Here is a 16,121-nt window from a genome sequence, read left to right as displayed (position 1 = left end):
GCAGTTGTGAAACTGTAAAGACTGTAAAGAGAGGATGAGCACTGGAGCCTTAGCTAGCCAGAAACTGCAAGAGTGTGTGTACCCAGTCTGGTTTGATTACATGGGCTTCTGCACCTTCAGGAAGAGATACTGAGGTGTTTCAGCCTGAACAAGAAATAGTGCCAGTGCACGAGAGGGATGGAAAAGATTAGCAGATTAGCAGTTGGTAACTGTAGTGCTGTCTTTCTGCTGCATGCAGGCACAAACGAATGACAGCGAATCGGATGCAGAAACCAAGAGAAGGCTTCAGAGATCGTCTGGATCAGAAAGCGAGACTGACGACACCGATGATGAGAAGAGACCAAAGCGCAGGGGACGTCCTCGGAGTGTTAGAAAAGATACCGTGGAAGGATTTACTGATGCTGAAATCCGGAGGTCAGTGTGAGCACAAGAGACAGCTTAGAAAAATACAGAAACCCCATGCAGGTATAGAAAAGACCAAGTTAATCCAGGAGATATTCAGCTATAAGCACATCAGTGGTTTAGGTGAAGCTGTCTCTTCAGGACAGCTTCTGCACTTTTGTATAATTCAGTTTGCTGCTGACTTTAACATTCACGTGTGGCCCAAATAGGCAAGATTATCTTTATCTACAGTGAAACTGGTACCTTCCTAAAATTAATCCTTGTAACTGATCAGCAGGGCTGAGTGGATTGAGCTAATTCCATATTAGATGTAAGATTTTACGTGCCATGAGATGGAGCTGGAGAAGCCCAGAACTGGCATCCCCGACTTTTTTCTGTCTGTAGTCCTGACAATTCAAGTTGAAGTTAAAGGCAAAATAACCCCATGAGAAGCAGTGGTCCAGTCAATCAGAGCACTGGTATATCCTCTCTGCACTGTGTTCCAGAAGTCAGCTGGGGGCTGAATTCCAAAGTATTCTTTTCTTCTTGTATTTTCTTCTCGTTTTTGAGCCTTTCCCTCAGGCTTTTGTCTTAAGGCTCTGCCCAGAGGTTCAGCCAAAGATGGAAAAGGATTTGTGAGTTTTCCTTGCCTCAGTCTCTGAGAAATGCATTTTTAAATAGGAAATGGTCAAACTTGGTGCATTGTGGTAGCTACCCCATATCCAGCCCCAAAACCATAGAGAAGGAAGGAGGTGTTGCAATGTGAATATAGCAGCCATTTAGGTTAAAGTTCTGTAGCAGAAAGAGGCTGAAAGAGCGCACGATGAAAAAGAGAAGGGAAAAAATTAACTCATTTAAAAATATTCTGCAGTTGAAGCCACTGGGTCTACTCCAGCACAAAGCCCTGTTCAGTTGCAGCAGTGATGTCTGACTCTTGCCTTGAAGTTGTGTGTTAGTAATGGCAGAGATTTTCACAATAAAAAATAAGAAATAAAAATAAATAACAATCCTTGTCTGCAAGGCTCTGTGACGCATTGCACTACATTTGGCTCTTCTGTGACAGGTTGTTACTTATAGCCTGAGCTTGAAATTACTAATGACATTGATTTAATGCCTCTTTTCTCCTTGGAAAATGAAGTTAATAATTACCAATATGGTGTGAGCCAATGCTTTCTTCTAATTTTTCTTTACGGTTATGTTTCTCCTCTTTTTTTTTTTTCCCTCATCTGTCAAACATCCAACATTCATAATAACGTCGTGTTCTTCTCCAGCCGAGGTCACAAAACTCTTTGTGAGGGTTAATGGATGAAACTTCCCAGTCCTGAGTGATGCTTAGCTAATCAGAGTGGAATGTGAGGTTGATAATGTGGCAGGCTGTAATTAATATATTCAAGTGTATGTGTGATATTGGACCCATTTTTATGGCAGTTACTTTAGTTCCTCTTTTTTTTTTTTTTGCTTAGGTTTATCAAGGCTTACAAGAAGTTTGGACTGCCTCTTGAACGGTAAGTCCCAGCCTGGATTTGCTTCAGAGAGTTATCCTGGGGGCAATGTTGTGTTTGTAAGCCCTGCCACGCACCCGCTGCTGCCAGTGTTTGACAAAACTTCCCCACGCAGCACCAGTCCTGATAAGTTTGCCGTCATGTGCTCTGCAACCCAAACACTGCCACACAGTCCCTCAACTCCCTGTTGTCTGAGAAATGACTGCTTTTTCAGCTGGCTGTACTCTTTGGTTGGGAAACACAAGGCTTGTATATGGGCCTTAGTGTTACAAACCTCAGCCAGGCAAGTGGGACAGCAGATGGCAGCTCCTGAGCACTGAATGTTGCTAAGACAGCACTGGGAGGGCATAAAGCACGCTGGAGAGTCAGGTGTGCCCAAGATAGACAATTCTCATCTTTTTAAGACTAAAAAATCCAAAGGATTGGGCCAGTTATACTGCATCTGCACTGTGGTGCAGTTGTCAGGCCTAAAAAAAAGACTAAAACTGTTTCCTGCACCAGCTCTGCACATACACTGCACTCGTTGATGATTGAAAGCTGTGAAACAACTGCTCAGAGAATGACCAGGAGGAGAAATGCTGCATCAGATACAAACCTTACAATTTTTTTTCCCCTTTTCCCAGGCTGGAGTGCATCGCCCGGGATGCGGAGCTGGTGGATAAGTCTGTAGCTGACCTGAAGCGGTTAGGGGAGCTCATCCACAACAGCTGTGTGTCAGCAATGCAAGAATACGAGGAGCAGCTGAAAGAAAATCCAAGTGAAGGTAAGAGGGTCATTTGCTGCTGTTATAATGGTTTTGGTGGTGCTTTGTGGAGCCGATGAAAGCAAGGTACTCCCTTGCTGGCTGGGGTGGTGTGCCACATTGCAAAGACAAGAAAAATAAGCATGATTTGAAATCGTCCCATCTCTGCCAGGCAGCTTTTACCAGCAGAGAGAAATCCATGAACCTTCTGCTCAATCTGGCAAGTGCCATTTGGGTCTGTTAGCTTCTGCTGAATGTCAGTTTTCCTGGGGAGAAGCTGAAGTCATCAGCTTATTTAGTGCTGGGTCCCAATGCAGAAGGATCGTATTTTAACTGCTTCAGGCACTGGGAATCAAACATGTGCTGTGTGTTCCATGGTGGAGCCTGGTCTGGAGCTGGTGTCACACTCGATGTGTGGCTGTTCTGTGCCACTGATACTTGAAGCAGGTACTTCTGCCTGCTCTAGGTGAACAGAACTACTGAAGCAACTGCTTCAGTGTGCTTAGATGTATTTTTAAGATCATGATGATACTGGGAGGTGTTTGGGTTGCAGATCTAAGTCAGTCAGTGAAAGTTAACTAATTTTGGGGGCCTACCTCAGCAGATGACCTTAGGAATCTGGAGCAAGGTGTTGATCTCTGTATGTCTGACATTTTTTTTCTTTACTTAAACATTCTTTCTGTAAGAGTTCTCTTAGCTGCTGTGTTTTATTACTGAGCAGGGAAAGGACCTGGGAAAAGAAGAGGTCCTACTATCAAGATCTCTGGTGTCCAAGTCAATGTGAAATCCATTATCCAGCATGAAGAGGAGTTTGAAATGCTGCACAAATCCATCCCCGCAGACCCAGAGGAAAGAAAGAAGTGAGTTTGAATAGTCAAGCAGGCAGTGGCAGAAAGAGGCTCAGGGAATTTGGATTTTGTGGTCAAAAGAAACTAGCCTAGATATGTGGATTTGCTTTACCTCCCCGCAGCATTAAAAGTAGCTCATGTTTGAAATGCCTTCAGGTACCGCCTGACGTGCCGTGTCAAAGCTGCCCATTTTGATGTAGACTGGGGAGTGGAGGAGGATTCTCGCTTGTTAGTGGGAATTTACGAGCATGGTTATGGAAACTGGGAACTAATTAAAACAGATCCGGAATTGAAGTTATCTGATAAGGTAGGTTGCTTTGCATGTTGCTTGCATTGGGTCCATTATGGTCTTCATAGAGAACATGTTTGATTTGCTCCAGAAACAGATGTTTATGTTTGTAACCACTCCAAAAATAATAATAAATAATAATGAGGAAAACACTGACCTCTGCGGAATGCTGCATGCTTGATGGAAAGCAGAGTTGTCTTATTTGATTGGCAGTAAATTTTCTCTGAACGGTACCATATGCACCACACTGAAGTGCTGCAGGAAGAAAACAGTAATGCTGACATATGTGGTTACATGCACGGTATAGAGGCTGCATTGCATAATCGTGACTTGATATTTCCTTGAGCATCTCACAAGAAGCTGAGCTTGAGTTCTGTGTGGAAATAATTTTTCACAGATTTGACGCTGCTTATGTCAAGACCGGTCTGTGTTAGCTTTGAGGGTATGGTTACACGACTGGCTCTGGCAGCAAAGCCAGCTGGAAAGCCTCCATTTAGTTCCTCTGTTCCTCAGTCATTCCCATAAGAGCTGTTTATGGGGGCCATGCTGAAATGATCCAGGTTAAAAATAAGCCGCTATCCATTGTGTCAGCACAGTGGAAGGAGGGTGGACTGCAGCATCAGGCTGAGGAACACTGGGACTGTACATCTGCTTGGCTGCCAATATGCTGCATTCCCATGACATCCCCCCGAGTGCTTTTAGCAAAGATCAGACTGTGGTTGGGAGCCCTCCTACGTGAAGTTCAGAAAGGCAATTTTCTCACTGCCTGAGACACGCCACCCAAGTTCCAATGAAATAAAAAGGTAACCTTAGCTGGTGAGCTGCTGTGCTTCCTCTACAAAGTGGTACCTTGCAGCCTCGTTTTCCAATAAAAATTCTTCTCTATCATTGCTGTACCAATGTCTCAAGCTACCGGAGGGCACAAGGCTGCTGTGACAAGGCTGTCACAAGTAAATCTGATGCATCAAGGAGAATGGACTCAATGTCGCAATGCAAGGTCCCAAATATATTTTGCTCCCTCCCTTCTCCCCCTAATCTAAAACAGTTTGTAGAGAATCTAGAGAGCTGTGGTCCTTTTACCTGCAAAAGGCCAAGGGGGAGGGATTCTGGCTTGGAGCTTTGCTTATGGCTAGGCAGGGAGAGTCTGTGTGAGTGCACGGGTTGGAAGAAATGCTTGAACCTTCCTGGAGGTGCAGCATCTCCAAGCATTTGCTGGATCTGGAGGGACTGCTGATAGTGTATCTCTTTTACCAAGGTTTGATAGGTGCATGTGGGTGTATTTTTTTTTCTTCTTTATCAAAGATCCTACCTGTTGAGACAGATAAGAAACCTCAGGGAAAACAGCTCCAGACCCGAGTTGATTATCTACTGAAACTGCTGAAGAAGGATCTGGACAAGAAAGAAAACATGAAAGATGGGGAAGAGGTGAGATGAGGCTGCATGATTCTGGGGTTTTCAGGACGAGCGGTTGGTTGGTGGTGGGAGGTGAGACAGGCTGTGATGCCAGGCCACTGAGTGTCTCTCACGTGAGAGAACGTGGGCTTGTCTGTTGTCTGATTGCACTGTGATACTGAAATGATAATCGATGGGGGACAAGTTATTAATTATTACACTTGCTGAAGGTCTCCAGTATGACTCTATTCCCATGTTAAATTTTCAACTTGGTCACTTACAAAAAGGCTGTGCAAGCTGAGTGTGCGAACCACTGAGGGAAAGCAGGGGATACTGTGCCCTTTTCTTTAAGCAGTTTCTGAGAAGTGGATACTGCTGCAGTTTAGGAAAGTTTTTTTTTTTTTTAAAGATGGAATAGACAAGACTGGGTGTTGAAAACTCCCTCAATTCCCAGCCAGAAGTGCTTCAAGCTATTCAGACAGGACATAAATTAACTTGGAATAAATTGTCTTAAAATATATTTGGCCTTCCTTTTCTCCCACCTGGGAGTTGCACCATGATGTGCTCTGTTAAATATCCATGACATATGTGGTGACAGGGGGAATCAGGGAGCTTTGGCCCTGTCACCTCATTGTCATTGTTCTGTGTGCACCAGTCTGTAGATGCTTGAGATGCCCCCTTGACCTCTCAAATCTCACGGGCAATCCCTCTAGCTGGCTGCAATTTGATTACCTAATTTCATATGGGGCCCAGCAGGCTTTCCTGCGGCTCTTCAGGCGTCCTGGCACCCTGCAGGACCTGCAGCTGGTTGCGAGATGTTCAGAAGGGGGACGCCTCGAGCAAGCAGCTGTAGTGATTTGCTTGCTCTGACTTGTCCTGTCTTTTCTCCAGGGCAAGCTAAAGAAGAGGAAACCACGAGTAAAGAAAGAGAACAAGGCTCCCAAAGTCAAGGATGAGCATGGGAACGAACTCTCCTCTCCTCGGCACTCAGACAACCAGTCAGAAGAGGGTGAAGTCAAGGTGAGTCAAGGTGGATAGTGGCTTTTCCAGGTTTCCTTGAGCTATATTGCTACTACAGAGGCTCAACTTGAGAAGCACCCCTGGCGAATGCCCCGTGGAGTTAAGGGGAGCTACAGAATGCGTTCCCACTGGAGACTGGCAAACTTTCAAAAACATATATACACCTGTGGGGGTGAAGGAAGGACCTTTCCCACCCACTCTTCTAGGTTAGTGCCGTAAATGTTTTGGGAGGATGCTAGAACGGCCACACACATCCACACACTGACTCGGAGGAAGGGTTGTCTCAGGACAAAGCCTGTTGCCCTTATAAAGGAGAGAAAGAAGAATTGTTTCCCTCTCCTTTTCAGTACATCAGCCAGTGGTGAAGCTGGAGTCTACCAAGGTCATGCTGTTGCTTAGAAAGCTGCCTGTCACTGAGTGGTTTGGCTTGTAGTCTGAAGCTTTTTGTTCATGTTCTGATCAGTATCTACCTTATGGACTGAGCGTTCTCCAGCACAACTGGCAGAGGAAAGCGGTGCTTATCTGCCGTTTGCCAGTTAGTTACAGACTGGGGCTTGTATAAGTTTTATGCCCTTTTGTTCAGAGTTGGGTGGACTGCAGTGCCAGTCTTGCTGTCTGGTTAAAGAGGTGTGAGGGCAAATTTGGATGAGCCTCAACAAACGATTGCTTTTCAAGGATGCGTGTTTTGGGGAAGAGCATGTATGTGAGCTGAGGGACTCCAACTTTGACTGTGGTGTGACTGATTTTCTAGGAGGATGGCTTGGAAAAGAGCCCAGTGAAAAAGAAACAGAAGAAGAAAGAGAACAAAGAGAACAAGGAAAAACAGACAAGCACTAAGAAAGAAAAGGAAAGTGATAAAGAGAAGAAGAAGACAAAAGACAAGAAAGAGAAGGTAAGAAGTATTTTCAGGAGCAGTTCAAGAGACAGGAAAGTCTCTGAGCAGAAGGGCAAGCCATAAGTCCTATGATTCGGTAAAGGGCCTATGTAAAGAGATCTCAATGAAGCACTGTGGGGCGAGACCTTATTCCTTTTCCAGCCCTCCTGAATTTCATGAAGTTGCAAGTTTTCATAGACATGAGACTTCTCTGAGCTCTGTCCTCTGCAAGGGGCTTATATTCTTTAGCTTAACCTCTCTTCCAAGTCTTCAGTGCTGTTTTTTCTCTCCATGAGTATAACCATGTCCAAAACGTTGGCTCTGACTTCCCTCTGCTCCCTCAGGGATGACATAAAGCTAAACAGAGGCATTACAGCAAAACAGTTTGAGATCTTGGGAGGAAAGTTGTAGGAGCGGTGCCCAGGGTTTAATAACTGCCAGTATCAATAGTGTGGAGGTTGTTAGTTGGATCACTGGGGATCTGTCAGTCTGGCTCATCATGTGATGCGCGTAATTTCTCCTTGTAAAGCCTAAAGGTGGTGAAGCCAAATCTGGAAGTAAAGGGAAGAGATCGCAAGGTCCCGTCCACATTACAGCGGGGAGTGAACCAATCCCCATTGGAGAAGACGAGGATGACGATCTGGACCAAGAAACATTCAGCATAGTGAGTATTTTCTTTGGGAGACGGGATGGCAGTGGCAGAGACCCCCACTAAAGCAGCCAGGGTTTGTTGGTGCTTTATCCGAGGATGCATTTAGGTGTTGAGGTGTCTGCACAGCACTGATCCACATCCCACTTCGGCAGGGAAAGAACCTCTTTGTAGTGTCCGACAGCAATTTCCTCTTGCTGGTCTGACAGCATGGCAGAACAACCCTGACCTGGAGCTGTCCACCTGCCCACCAGCTGGACCAGTTGTCCACCAGCTGCCTGCTGTACATAGCACATCAGCTGGAAGAAATTTCAAAGCTCTTCAACTCCCAATTCTCACCACGCAATTGCATGGCTACAGGGTTCAGATAGCTCTCTTCAACATTCAGCTTGCTGTTTGCGCACACGTCTGTCCCCTGTCTCTGCCAGGGGGTGCCAGCCAGGGCAGAGGAGGGCACCACATCAACAAAGCATGCAGAAGGGCTCTCTTCTTCAGCTGACAAGTTGCCACCACTTGTTTGACAGCCCCAGGTTACAGATGATCTTGCAGCCTTATGTGGCAGTCTCTCTGCCATAGGAGCCAAGGAGCCACTGGAGCTTCTAGGCAGCAAAATACAGGAGGGTTTTGAGGGTGACCTTGTATGGTGTAGTCGGTGCGGAGTTGTCTGAGCTGTGAGCGTTTCCCTAGCTGTGTAAATGCTCTCGCAGCAAACGTGCCTGCAAGGCTTGTTGTAAAAATAGCCTTTTATTGAAAGTTGTCATGGCAGATGCTCCTTCGCGTGATTGCATAGGGTAATGCTGAAATATCATATTTAAAAAAACAGTTCTGTAATTTCAAATGTGTGTATTCCCTGTAGGTCCTGTGTTATCTTTGTTTGTTTGTTTTATTTTATTTTCCCTCCACGGTGCACAGAAGGTCCAGTCAGGCAGTAGAAACCTGTCTGATTTACTGTCTGTGCAAAGTGCTGATGCATGCAGCAGAAAAAAGAGGTGCTTTCATCTCACATCTCCCAGTAAAAGCAGTAGATGGAAGCGAACACACACGGGGGTGGGCAGGGAGGCTCCTGAGAGCACTCGTTCAGCTGGGGCTGTTCGTTCAGCATGTTGATGCTTGGTTTTGCTTCCATGCCTGTCCTAGACTCAGTGCAAGAGCAGCCTGTATGTGTTTACTGTTTGCAAACCAAATCCTTTGCCTCTAAAAGGCTGGGGGACAGCGGAGATGGAGAGACTCATCTTTTCCCGATTATTTTCTGCAGCATGTCTAACAAATTGCTGTTTTCATAGCTGATTCCTCCTTGCCTAATGGCCAGATAAAGCTAATATCTCATGCTATTAAACTTCTTTCAGCTCTGTCTGATTAACAAGGGAGCAGTGCAGAGCACTGTGCCAAGTGAATCACTTTCTGCTTTCTGTTGCTTTTACAAGTGCAAGGAAAGGATGAGACCGGTGAAAAAAGCTCTGAAGCAACTAGATAAGCCTGATAAGGGACTGACGGTTCAAGAACAGCTGGAGCACACACGCAACTGCCTCCTAAAAATCGGGGACCGCATCTCTGAGTGCCTTAAAGCCTACACTGACCAGGATCTTATCAAGCTATGGAGGAGGTGAGGGATCCTTCTGTTTTCTCTGGCTGATCTGTGGTATCTAAAAATGACAGTTGGAGGCTGCTGTGTTTTATGTGAATGACACCTCTTATTTAACATGCTTTTAAAAGAGAAATCTCATGTTTTGTAGCCCACTCGGTCCTTGACCAGGCTCAGGTGAGGGTTTTGTCTGCAAGTTGTGCTCTTTCATTTAAGAGTTAGTTTAGAGAAACCAGTGCAAAATCCTTTATTTTTCTTCAAAGGGCTTGGTTCCAACTCTCCTGAAACACCCTGTCCTGAGCTGGAATGAGACTGTTTTCCAGGGAGGGTAGAAGTGATTTAATGTTGGTTTGAAAGCAGATGGCAGATGAACAGCTCATGTAGCAACTAACAGGAAAAGTTTATGTCCTTCCAGGAACCTATGGATATTTGTGTCAAAGTTCACAGAATTTGATGCCAGAAAACTGCACAAACTCTACAAGATGGCTCATAAGAAAAGATCGCAGGAAGAGGAGGTGAGATCTCAAGTGCCTTCCCTCTCGTTTGGTTGCTCTCTTTAAAATCTGTTGCACTTGCCCATGCTTGGGCACAGCTGATTGACAAAGCCCTCAGGACAAGGAGGGGGCCCACAACGTGGGGAATCTCCAGACCAACCCAGAGCCCGACAGATTGGGCCACTGCTCACCTAGTCTGAGTCTTCTGGTGGAAGAGCAGCTGAGCTGTAACCCTCTCTTCCCCTTGCAGGAGCAGAAGAAGAAGGAGGACATGTCCAGCATGAAGAAGCCGTTCCGCCCCGAGCCTTCAGGCTCCAGTCGCGATTCTGTGATGTCCCAGTCCCACGTGCCTCACAATCCCCATTCCCAGAAGCTCCACCTGCCCCCCTCCCATACCCCGCAGCAGATGCATGGGCACCCCCGTGACAACTACGGCCATCCCAACAAGAGGCATTTCAGCAACACAGGTGAGCCCTGGGAACCAGAGGAAAGCATCCCGCTTAACCTACGGGCTGTTTGCTGCTGGACACAAATAATTCCAGAATTTGTGGCTGGTCAGACTTGAAGGTGGGGAGATGGAACACGTTTTTTCACTGTATATTGCTAGACTAGAAAATGTGATGATGGAGAGGTCAAAAGTTTAAGAATTGGACAGATAGAATAATGGTAAAGGAATTAAAAGAATAAAATGAGGTCCACGTAGCTTAGGGAGGAGAAAGTTCCAATGGTAATAGTTATAATTTCTCTGAGAATTCAACACAGAAATAATGGGCTTAATCTAAAGTATAAATGACACTTAATTAATGCTTTCCTCGTTGCAGACAGGGGAGACTGGCAGCGAGATCGAAAGTTCAACTACGGCGGCAACAGCAACCAAGTGTGGGGAGGGGAACGGCACCACCAATACGAGCAGCACTGGTACAAGGACCACCACTACGGGGACCGGCGATCTCGTGGAGACCCCCACCGAAGCTCTGGGAACTACAGACCAAATAACCTCTCCCGCAAGAGGCCCTATGAACAGTACAACAGTGACCGAGACCACAGAGGCCACCGAGATTATTATGACAGGTAATTCTCGTTCCTCTCGGGAAGGGTGGGAGGAGTTCACATTGATACACCCAGCGGTGGTGGACAGGCTTTCCTTGGGGAGCTGATCTCTGTCCACCCAATCCATCCGTTCCCTCATATCCGTCCATTTTGTCTCGGCAGGCACCACCACGACTCCAAGCGCCGACGATCCGATGAGTTCAGGCCTCAGAATTACCACCAGCAGGATTTCCGACGGATGTCTGATCACAGGCCACCCATGGGATACCATGGCCAAGGACCTTCGGACCACTACCGGTCCTTCCACACAGACAAATCGGGAGATTACAAACAGCCTCTCCCTCCACCTCACCCCGCAGTGTCGGACCCTCGCTCGCCCCCCTCTCAGAAATCTCCTCACGACTCCAAGTCGCCCCTCGATCACAGGTCACCTCTGGATAGGTCGTTAGAACAGAAAAACAATCCAGATTATAACTGGAACATTCGGAAAACATAAAGTGACCGAGGGGGAAAAGCTCTCGTCTTGAAAATACTTGGTCTGATGCAACAGCCAGAAGCTCGGAACATGCTGCTATCATCTTTGCTGGGTCAAGGAGGATTTTGGGGGAGCAGGTGGAAGACTCTCCCTCGCTCTCAGTTCTGTTCTGGATTCCCATTTCCTTTCCCCCCTTTCTCCCATTGAACGTTGGAACCAGACTTACTGCCTCATTCTTTGCTTTGGTTTTGTTTCCCCCAGTCCGATGGGCGCAAGGGAGTTTTCCCCAACCCCAGTGTTTCCCCAAAACCAAGAAGGCGGATTGCTGCTGCTTAGGATTGTGCAGAAGGCCATGTGCCTGCGCTGACTTGATGTTACATGACAGATGCTGCTTTGGGATTGGGGATAAACTGGTTGGGCTGGGGTTTGTGTGTAACCAGCACAGGCCACTGGGAGGACATATTCCAGGAGGGTCCCTCAGCAGCCAAGCTGTCGCTGTCACAGGGCTTGGTTGAAAGAGGGGCTCAGTGTCACTTCAGAGTGACTCCAAAGGAGTAGAAGCCTTGCTGGTGACAATCCATCACTTTTCTGGCCACATTGTCATTTCTCATGTCTTTAACCATTTCAAGAAACTGCTCTGACTGCCATTGCGTCCCCTGCAGCAGACGAGGGGTGGGGGATCCAGGGCTGGAACTGTCAAGTCTTGACTCTGGGAGTCTTTGGGATATGTGAAGAAAGACAGACTTCTTTAGCAAAAGCTAAGTTCACTTCTAATGACTAGGAAAGAAAATGGGGTGAGAGCAGTATTTGCCAGTGGACAGGGCTCAGGAATTCATAACAAAACTCTTCTTCTCTTCTGACATGGGCGGCTTGGATGTCCAGGCATTAACACAGATGCTAGCTGGGAGCTGCAAGGTACCAGGACAAAAGATGGCTCTGGGCATCTGGGGACCTTGAAGCTCCTACTCTCCCTGCCACTGAAGTACTCTGGTTTCTGGGCATTTCTCTCTGTGCTTCACAAAACAGTGATCACAAACCTGTACTACAGCTGAAAGGTAAGGGGTGGTAGAGCAGAGTTAAATGGGAATCCAGAGACTGGTGTCTGTCCGGGGAATTGTCGCCTGTCGTCTTCCTGCCACTGTTCAGCAGTAGCTCTGAATTTCTGAAAGTAACAGCACTGCTACTGCTGTCTGTCTGAATTGAAAACGTACCCGGGAGCTTAGCACTTAAGTGAGCAGGGAGAAAATGAGGAATTCAGCACTAGGTACTTAAAAATCCCTGGAGCACGTCTTAGAAGCCCAGCGTAGCAGAGGGAGAAGAGGGGTTTGCAGCCCAGCTCGGTGGGCTTCAGAGCAAACATTCCTCCAAGTGTTCGAGTCACTGCATCTGATGCAGAACAGTGCCCGGCTGGTGGCATGGTGCAAATGGTTATGCACAGGTTGCTGGCCAGAAGTCAAGTGGGTGATTTCTTTTTAGGTTCGAGGTCTTGGGTAGTAGAGTCGCGTCCCTGCAGACTACAAAGCTCTCCCAACAGCCGGGCTGCCCAGAGCACAGTGTCTGGGGATGTGTCATCTCCTGGAGCTCAGTATTAAAGATCAGGCCGTTCCCGACTGCTCTTCTTGGTGGGGGGCAGAAGCTGGGGATCCTGTTAAGATGCCAGTATATGACCCTAATAAGCTGTGATGTCCTTTCCCTGAAAGACTGAGGGGTGTTGAGGGCTGGCTTCCCCGCTCCAACCAGCTTTGGAAGGCGCACACAAATTGACACTAATCCCCTGCCTCTCCCCTCTGCCCGGAGCCGAAGGAGTTGGGTCCCTTGAAGTCACGGCGTGCACACCCTGCTCGGAGCCTGCTGCTGTGTCCCACTGCGCCTTCGGAACAGCGCCCAGCACCACCGTGATGCTTTAGCAGGAGCCACAACCCCGTGCTGGGCAAGCACCAGGCCTCTTGGAGCCAAGCTCAGCGTGGATATAGAGACATCAAGTCGTGGCTCTGGGACACCAGAGCCTGTATTTTATTCTTCTTTCGCCAGACATCACCAAACTCCCCAGAAGCAGTTTTGCTTCTGTAGAGGGGGAACCAGCATGGGCAGCGCTGCGCTGCCCCAAGTAAGTGTTATGCTTGTGCTCATCTGCGCAGGAGGCGGTGAAGGCAAGTCTTCCATGGGGCCCCTGGGGCTGGCGGGGGGAAGGAGGTGTTGAGATAGCGTGTTAACGCCGCGTGTTTCACCGAGCTGTGATTGCAGGCACGCTTGCTGTGGTATTCAACAAAGAGGTCCTTTCTTTTCAGAGGTATTAGCGTTTAATGTGAAAATGGAAGAAACCTCAGAGGGGCGAAGAGAAATTGCTCTTTTCGTTCACAACGTGGTGCTATCGTGATGGAAAGTTTGTGCCATACAAATCGTAGCAAGAGGCAATACTGGCCAGACCAGTGTTATGGTTGGTGCAGGAAAGCCAAACCCCAATGGGAGGCATTTTCTGTGTCCATACGTGAGGTGTTCTGCTAGTCCTGTGTTACAGGGGTGAGGTGGTTTGGGGTTTCCTTCTTGAAACCAGTGCAACAGTGAAAACTTTGTCTATATCCAGCAAAGAGTGGTCCCCACTATCACATTGGCCTGATACTGAACAGTAACCTAGTTTGGTTTGCTCACGAGGTGGGGGTCTTCACTGGGTTGGACTTTAATAAAGCTGGAGAACTCGATTTGGGGGAAAGTCCTCCCCAAGCACACGCACGCGTGCACATTTTATGTCCCATCAAAATAGGGACCATAACCTGACATAGTCACTTGGGTATGAATGGGATCAGAGGGGACAGGTCCACAGCCAAAAACGTTACTGCAGTGTCTGTGTCAGCACCTGGTACAGCTCTTCCTTCTGAGCCAGCTGCGGGGTTCCCTCTAGCCTCTTTGCAGGAGAAAGTAGCAAAATGCTGTGGGTTTTTTGTTTCTTTCTTTGTTTAAAAGAATTTTTTAGCCTGACCCCTTTGGAAATGGTGTAACGTTTTGAATTCAGATGATGGAAATCCTGCAGACCAAAACCTGCTGCAGACAGGTGATGCAGTGCCCAAGCAGGGTGGGTACTTAACAACTCTCTGAAGCCCTTACGTGAACAGTTTAAGTGATCCACACACAAATACTATTCTGCTTTCACTCACTTCCTCCCGACCTCCACCTCCCCTCTGGGGAGAGAAGGACTCTTACTGTAAAAATGTGGACTTTTAAACCTGTTGACTAAAAAAACAGTAATTAATATTAATTTATATTTGTGAAAAAAATGCCACTGTCCTAGTGATTTCTGATGTAAATATGTTGTTTATATAGTATGTATTAAATTTTCCTACATTGTAAAACTGCTGTACTTTTGATTCTTGTATATTAAAAAGTGTTCCTGAGATTTTCAGAACCGTGCCAGTGTGGTGTGTCCTGCAGCCCCTGCCTATGATGGGGTGGGTGCCGAAAACTGGGGTTGTCAAAGGATCGTGGGGCCCTTTCCTTCAAGCCCTGGGCATGCCAGGATGGGTATTTTCACTGTGCAGGAATAAGCATGTTCTTCTCAGCTGTTTTACATAATTTTGCAGTCTGCGGTGATAAAGGGCTGATCCAGACTTGGAACCCGCTTCGGATGGGAATTTCCACCTGATCAGGAGAAACTGAGCATTTCCTCACTGATTTCCACCCTGGATGGTAGCGGTGTGTATCCAACCTCCAACTCTTCTGGATCTCTTTGGATGTGTGAACTTCTTTTTGACCCTTTCTTGGGAGAATTCCCCTTTCCCTGTTCCCAGTGCATCGGTGGAGTTCTCTGCTCCTTCCCCACACCTCCTGGGCAGGATGCACCTCTCCCCAGGTGGGTTGCAATGGCATCCCACAGGCTGCTGGATTTGATTTTTTCCCCCTTCACCCGCTCATTCTGAGCCCACACATAAGCTGGCCCCTGGCAAGGCACAGTGCAGGGATTGAAGCCATTTCTCCCGAGTTATAAGAGCTCATTGTAAAAAGGGCTTTTGCTTTTCACACCTGTAGCCACGACGTCCAGCCCTCTCCAGCCTCTCTGCTGCTGAACTGAGCCAAGTTTTCACCGGGAGTGAAATTTCACAGCTGAGTTATGTGCCCCTGAAAACTGGGTTTCCAAATGGAAAGAGTGAGGGCTGTCAGCTGTGGCAGTGAGAGGGGGCTCGGTGGGGGGGAGGCCCTGGTGTGGGGGCTGTGGGGTGCTGGTCCTGGTGTCCCTGCCTGGAGCACAGCGGTGTGAGTGCACCTGAGACAGGGATCTTTTTAATTCAGCGTTGGCTTATCTCTTACGCAGGGGTGCCCATGGGAAAGGTGGAGAAGCATGGGCCTGGCAAGCCAGAGCAATGGGGCAGGTAAGGATCTGGGCATGGGTGGCATGCGTGTGGCACTCGTATGCTGGGGATATCAGCACCGTGCTGTGAACACTTAAACCCTGAGTGCCTGTGCAAGCCGAAGGAGAAATGATCCCTTGGTGTGCTACAACCCCCTGTATCTCCCAGTCAGGCAGGTCTGATAACAGAATATCCCGAATTAGAAGGGACACCCACACAGGTCACAAAGTCCTGCGGGTGGTCCCACAGGAGCATCTCCTCCATGAGGACACAGACCTTGGCCATCCCAGGGTGCTGGGCAGGACAGGGCTGGGGCTGGGCTGTGTCTGCATGATGCAGGCTAAAACTTGGTCTTTAGCCTCCTGCCAGCTCGCTTGGCTTTTTTTGGCAAGGGGACTCATCGCCCAGGGTGGCCAGCGAAGCCATCGCACCGCTGTGGGAGCAGGACCCCCAGCCCTGCCTCATGGCGGCAGGGAGGCCGGG

At 47.9% G+C, this 16,121-nt stretch overlaps 1 protein-coding gene across 11 annotated transcripts in view; it reads left to right on the top strand.

Annotated features, from left to right (window-relative positions):
- Window positions 1–14,698, top strand: part of CHD2 (chromodomain helicase DNA binding protein 2) — a 115,551-nt gene extending 100,853 nt beyond the window's left edge. For all 11 annotated transcript variants that reach the window (XM_068695438.1, XM_068695439.1, XM_068695441.1 and 8 more), the window contains 14 exons: window positions 239–414; window positions 1,845–1,886; window positions 2,507–2,646; window positions 3,347–3,485; window positions 3,630–3,780; window positions 5,065–5,187; window positions 6,046–6,174; window positions 6,926–7,066; window positions 7,578–7,712; window positions 9,122–9,300; window positions 9,695–9,794; window positions 10,024–10,240; window positions 10,595–10,844; window positions 10,986–14,698. In XM_068695438.1, the coding sequence (XP_068551539.1) occupies window positions 239–414; window positions 1,845–1,886; window positions 2,507–2,646; window positions 3,347–3,485; window positions 3,630–3,780; window positions 5,065–5,187; window positions 6,046–6,174; window positions 6,926–7,066; window positions 7,578–7,712; window positions 9,122–9,300; window positions 9,695–9,794; window positions 10,024–10,240; window positions 10,595–10,844; window positions 10,986–11,319 (2,256 nt within the window). In that variant the 3' untranslated portion in view covers window positions 11,320–14,698. The remainder of the gene's footprint in view (window positions 1–238; window positions 415–1,844; window positions 1,887–2,506; window positions 2,647–3,346; window positions 3,486–3,629; window positions 3,781–5,064; window positions 5,188–6,045; window positions 6,175–6,925; window positions 7,067–7,577; window positions 7,713–9,121; window positions 9,301–9,694; window positions 9,795–10,023; window positions 10,241–10,594; window positions 10,845–10,985) is intronic.
- Window positions 14,699–16,121: the final 1,423 nt, after the last annotated feature.

Source organism: Anas acuta, chromosome 12 (genome assembly GCF_963932015.1).
Source record: "Anas acuta chromosome 12, bAnaAcu1.1, whole genome shotgun sequence".
Lineage (NCBI taxonomy): Eukaryota > Metazoa > Chordata > Aves > Anseriformes > Anatidae > Anas > Anas acuta.
Note: the sequence above shows the minus strand (reverse complement) of the source record. Positions and strands in the feature narration are given on the sequence as shown.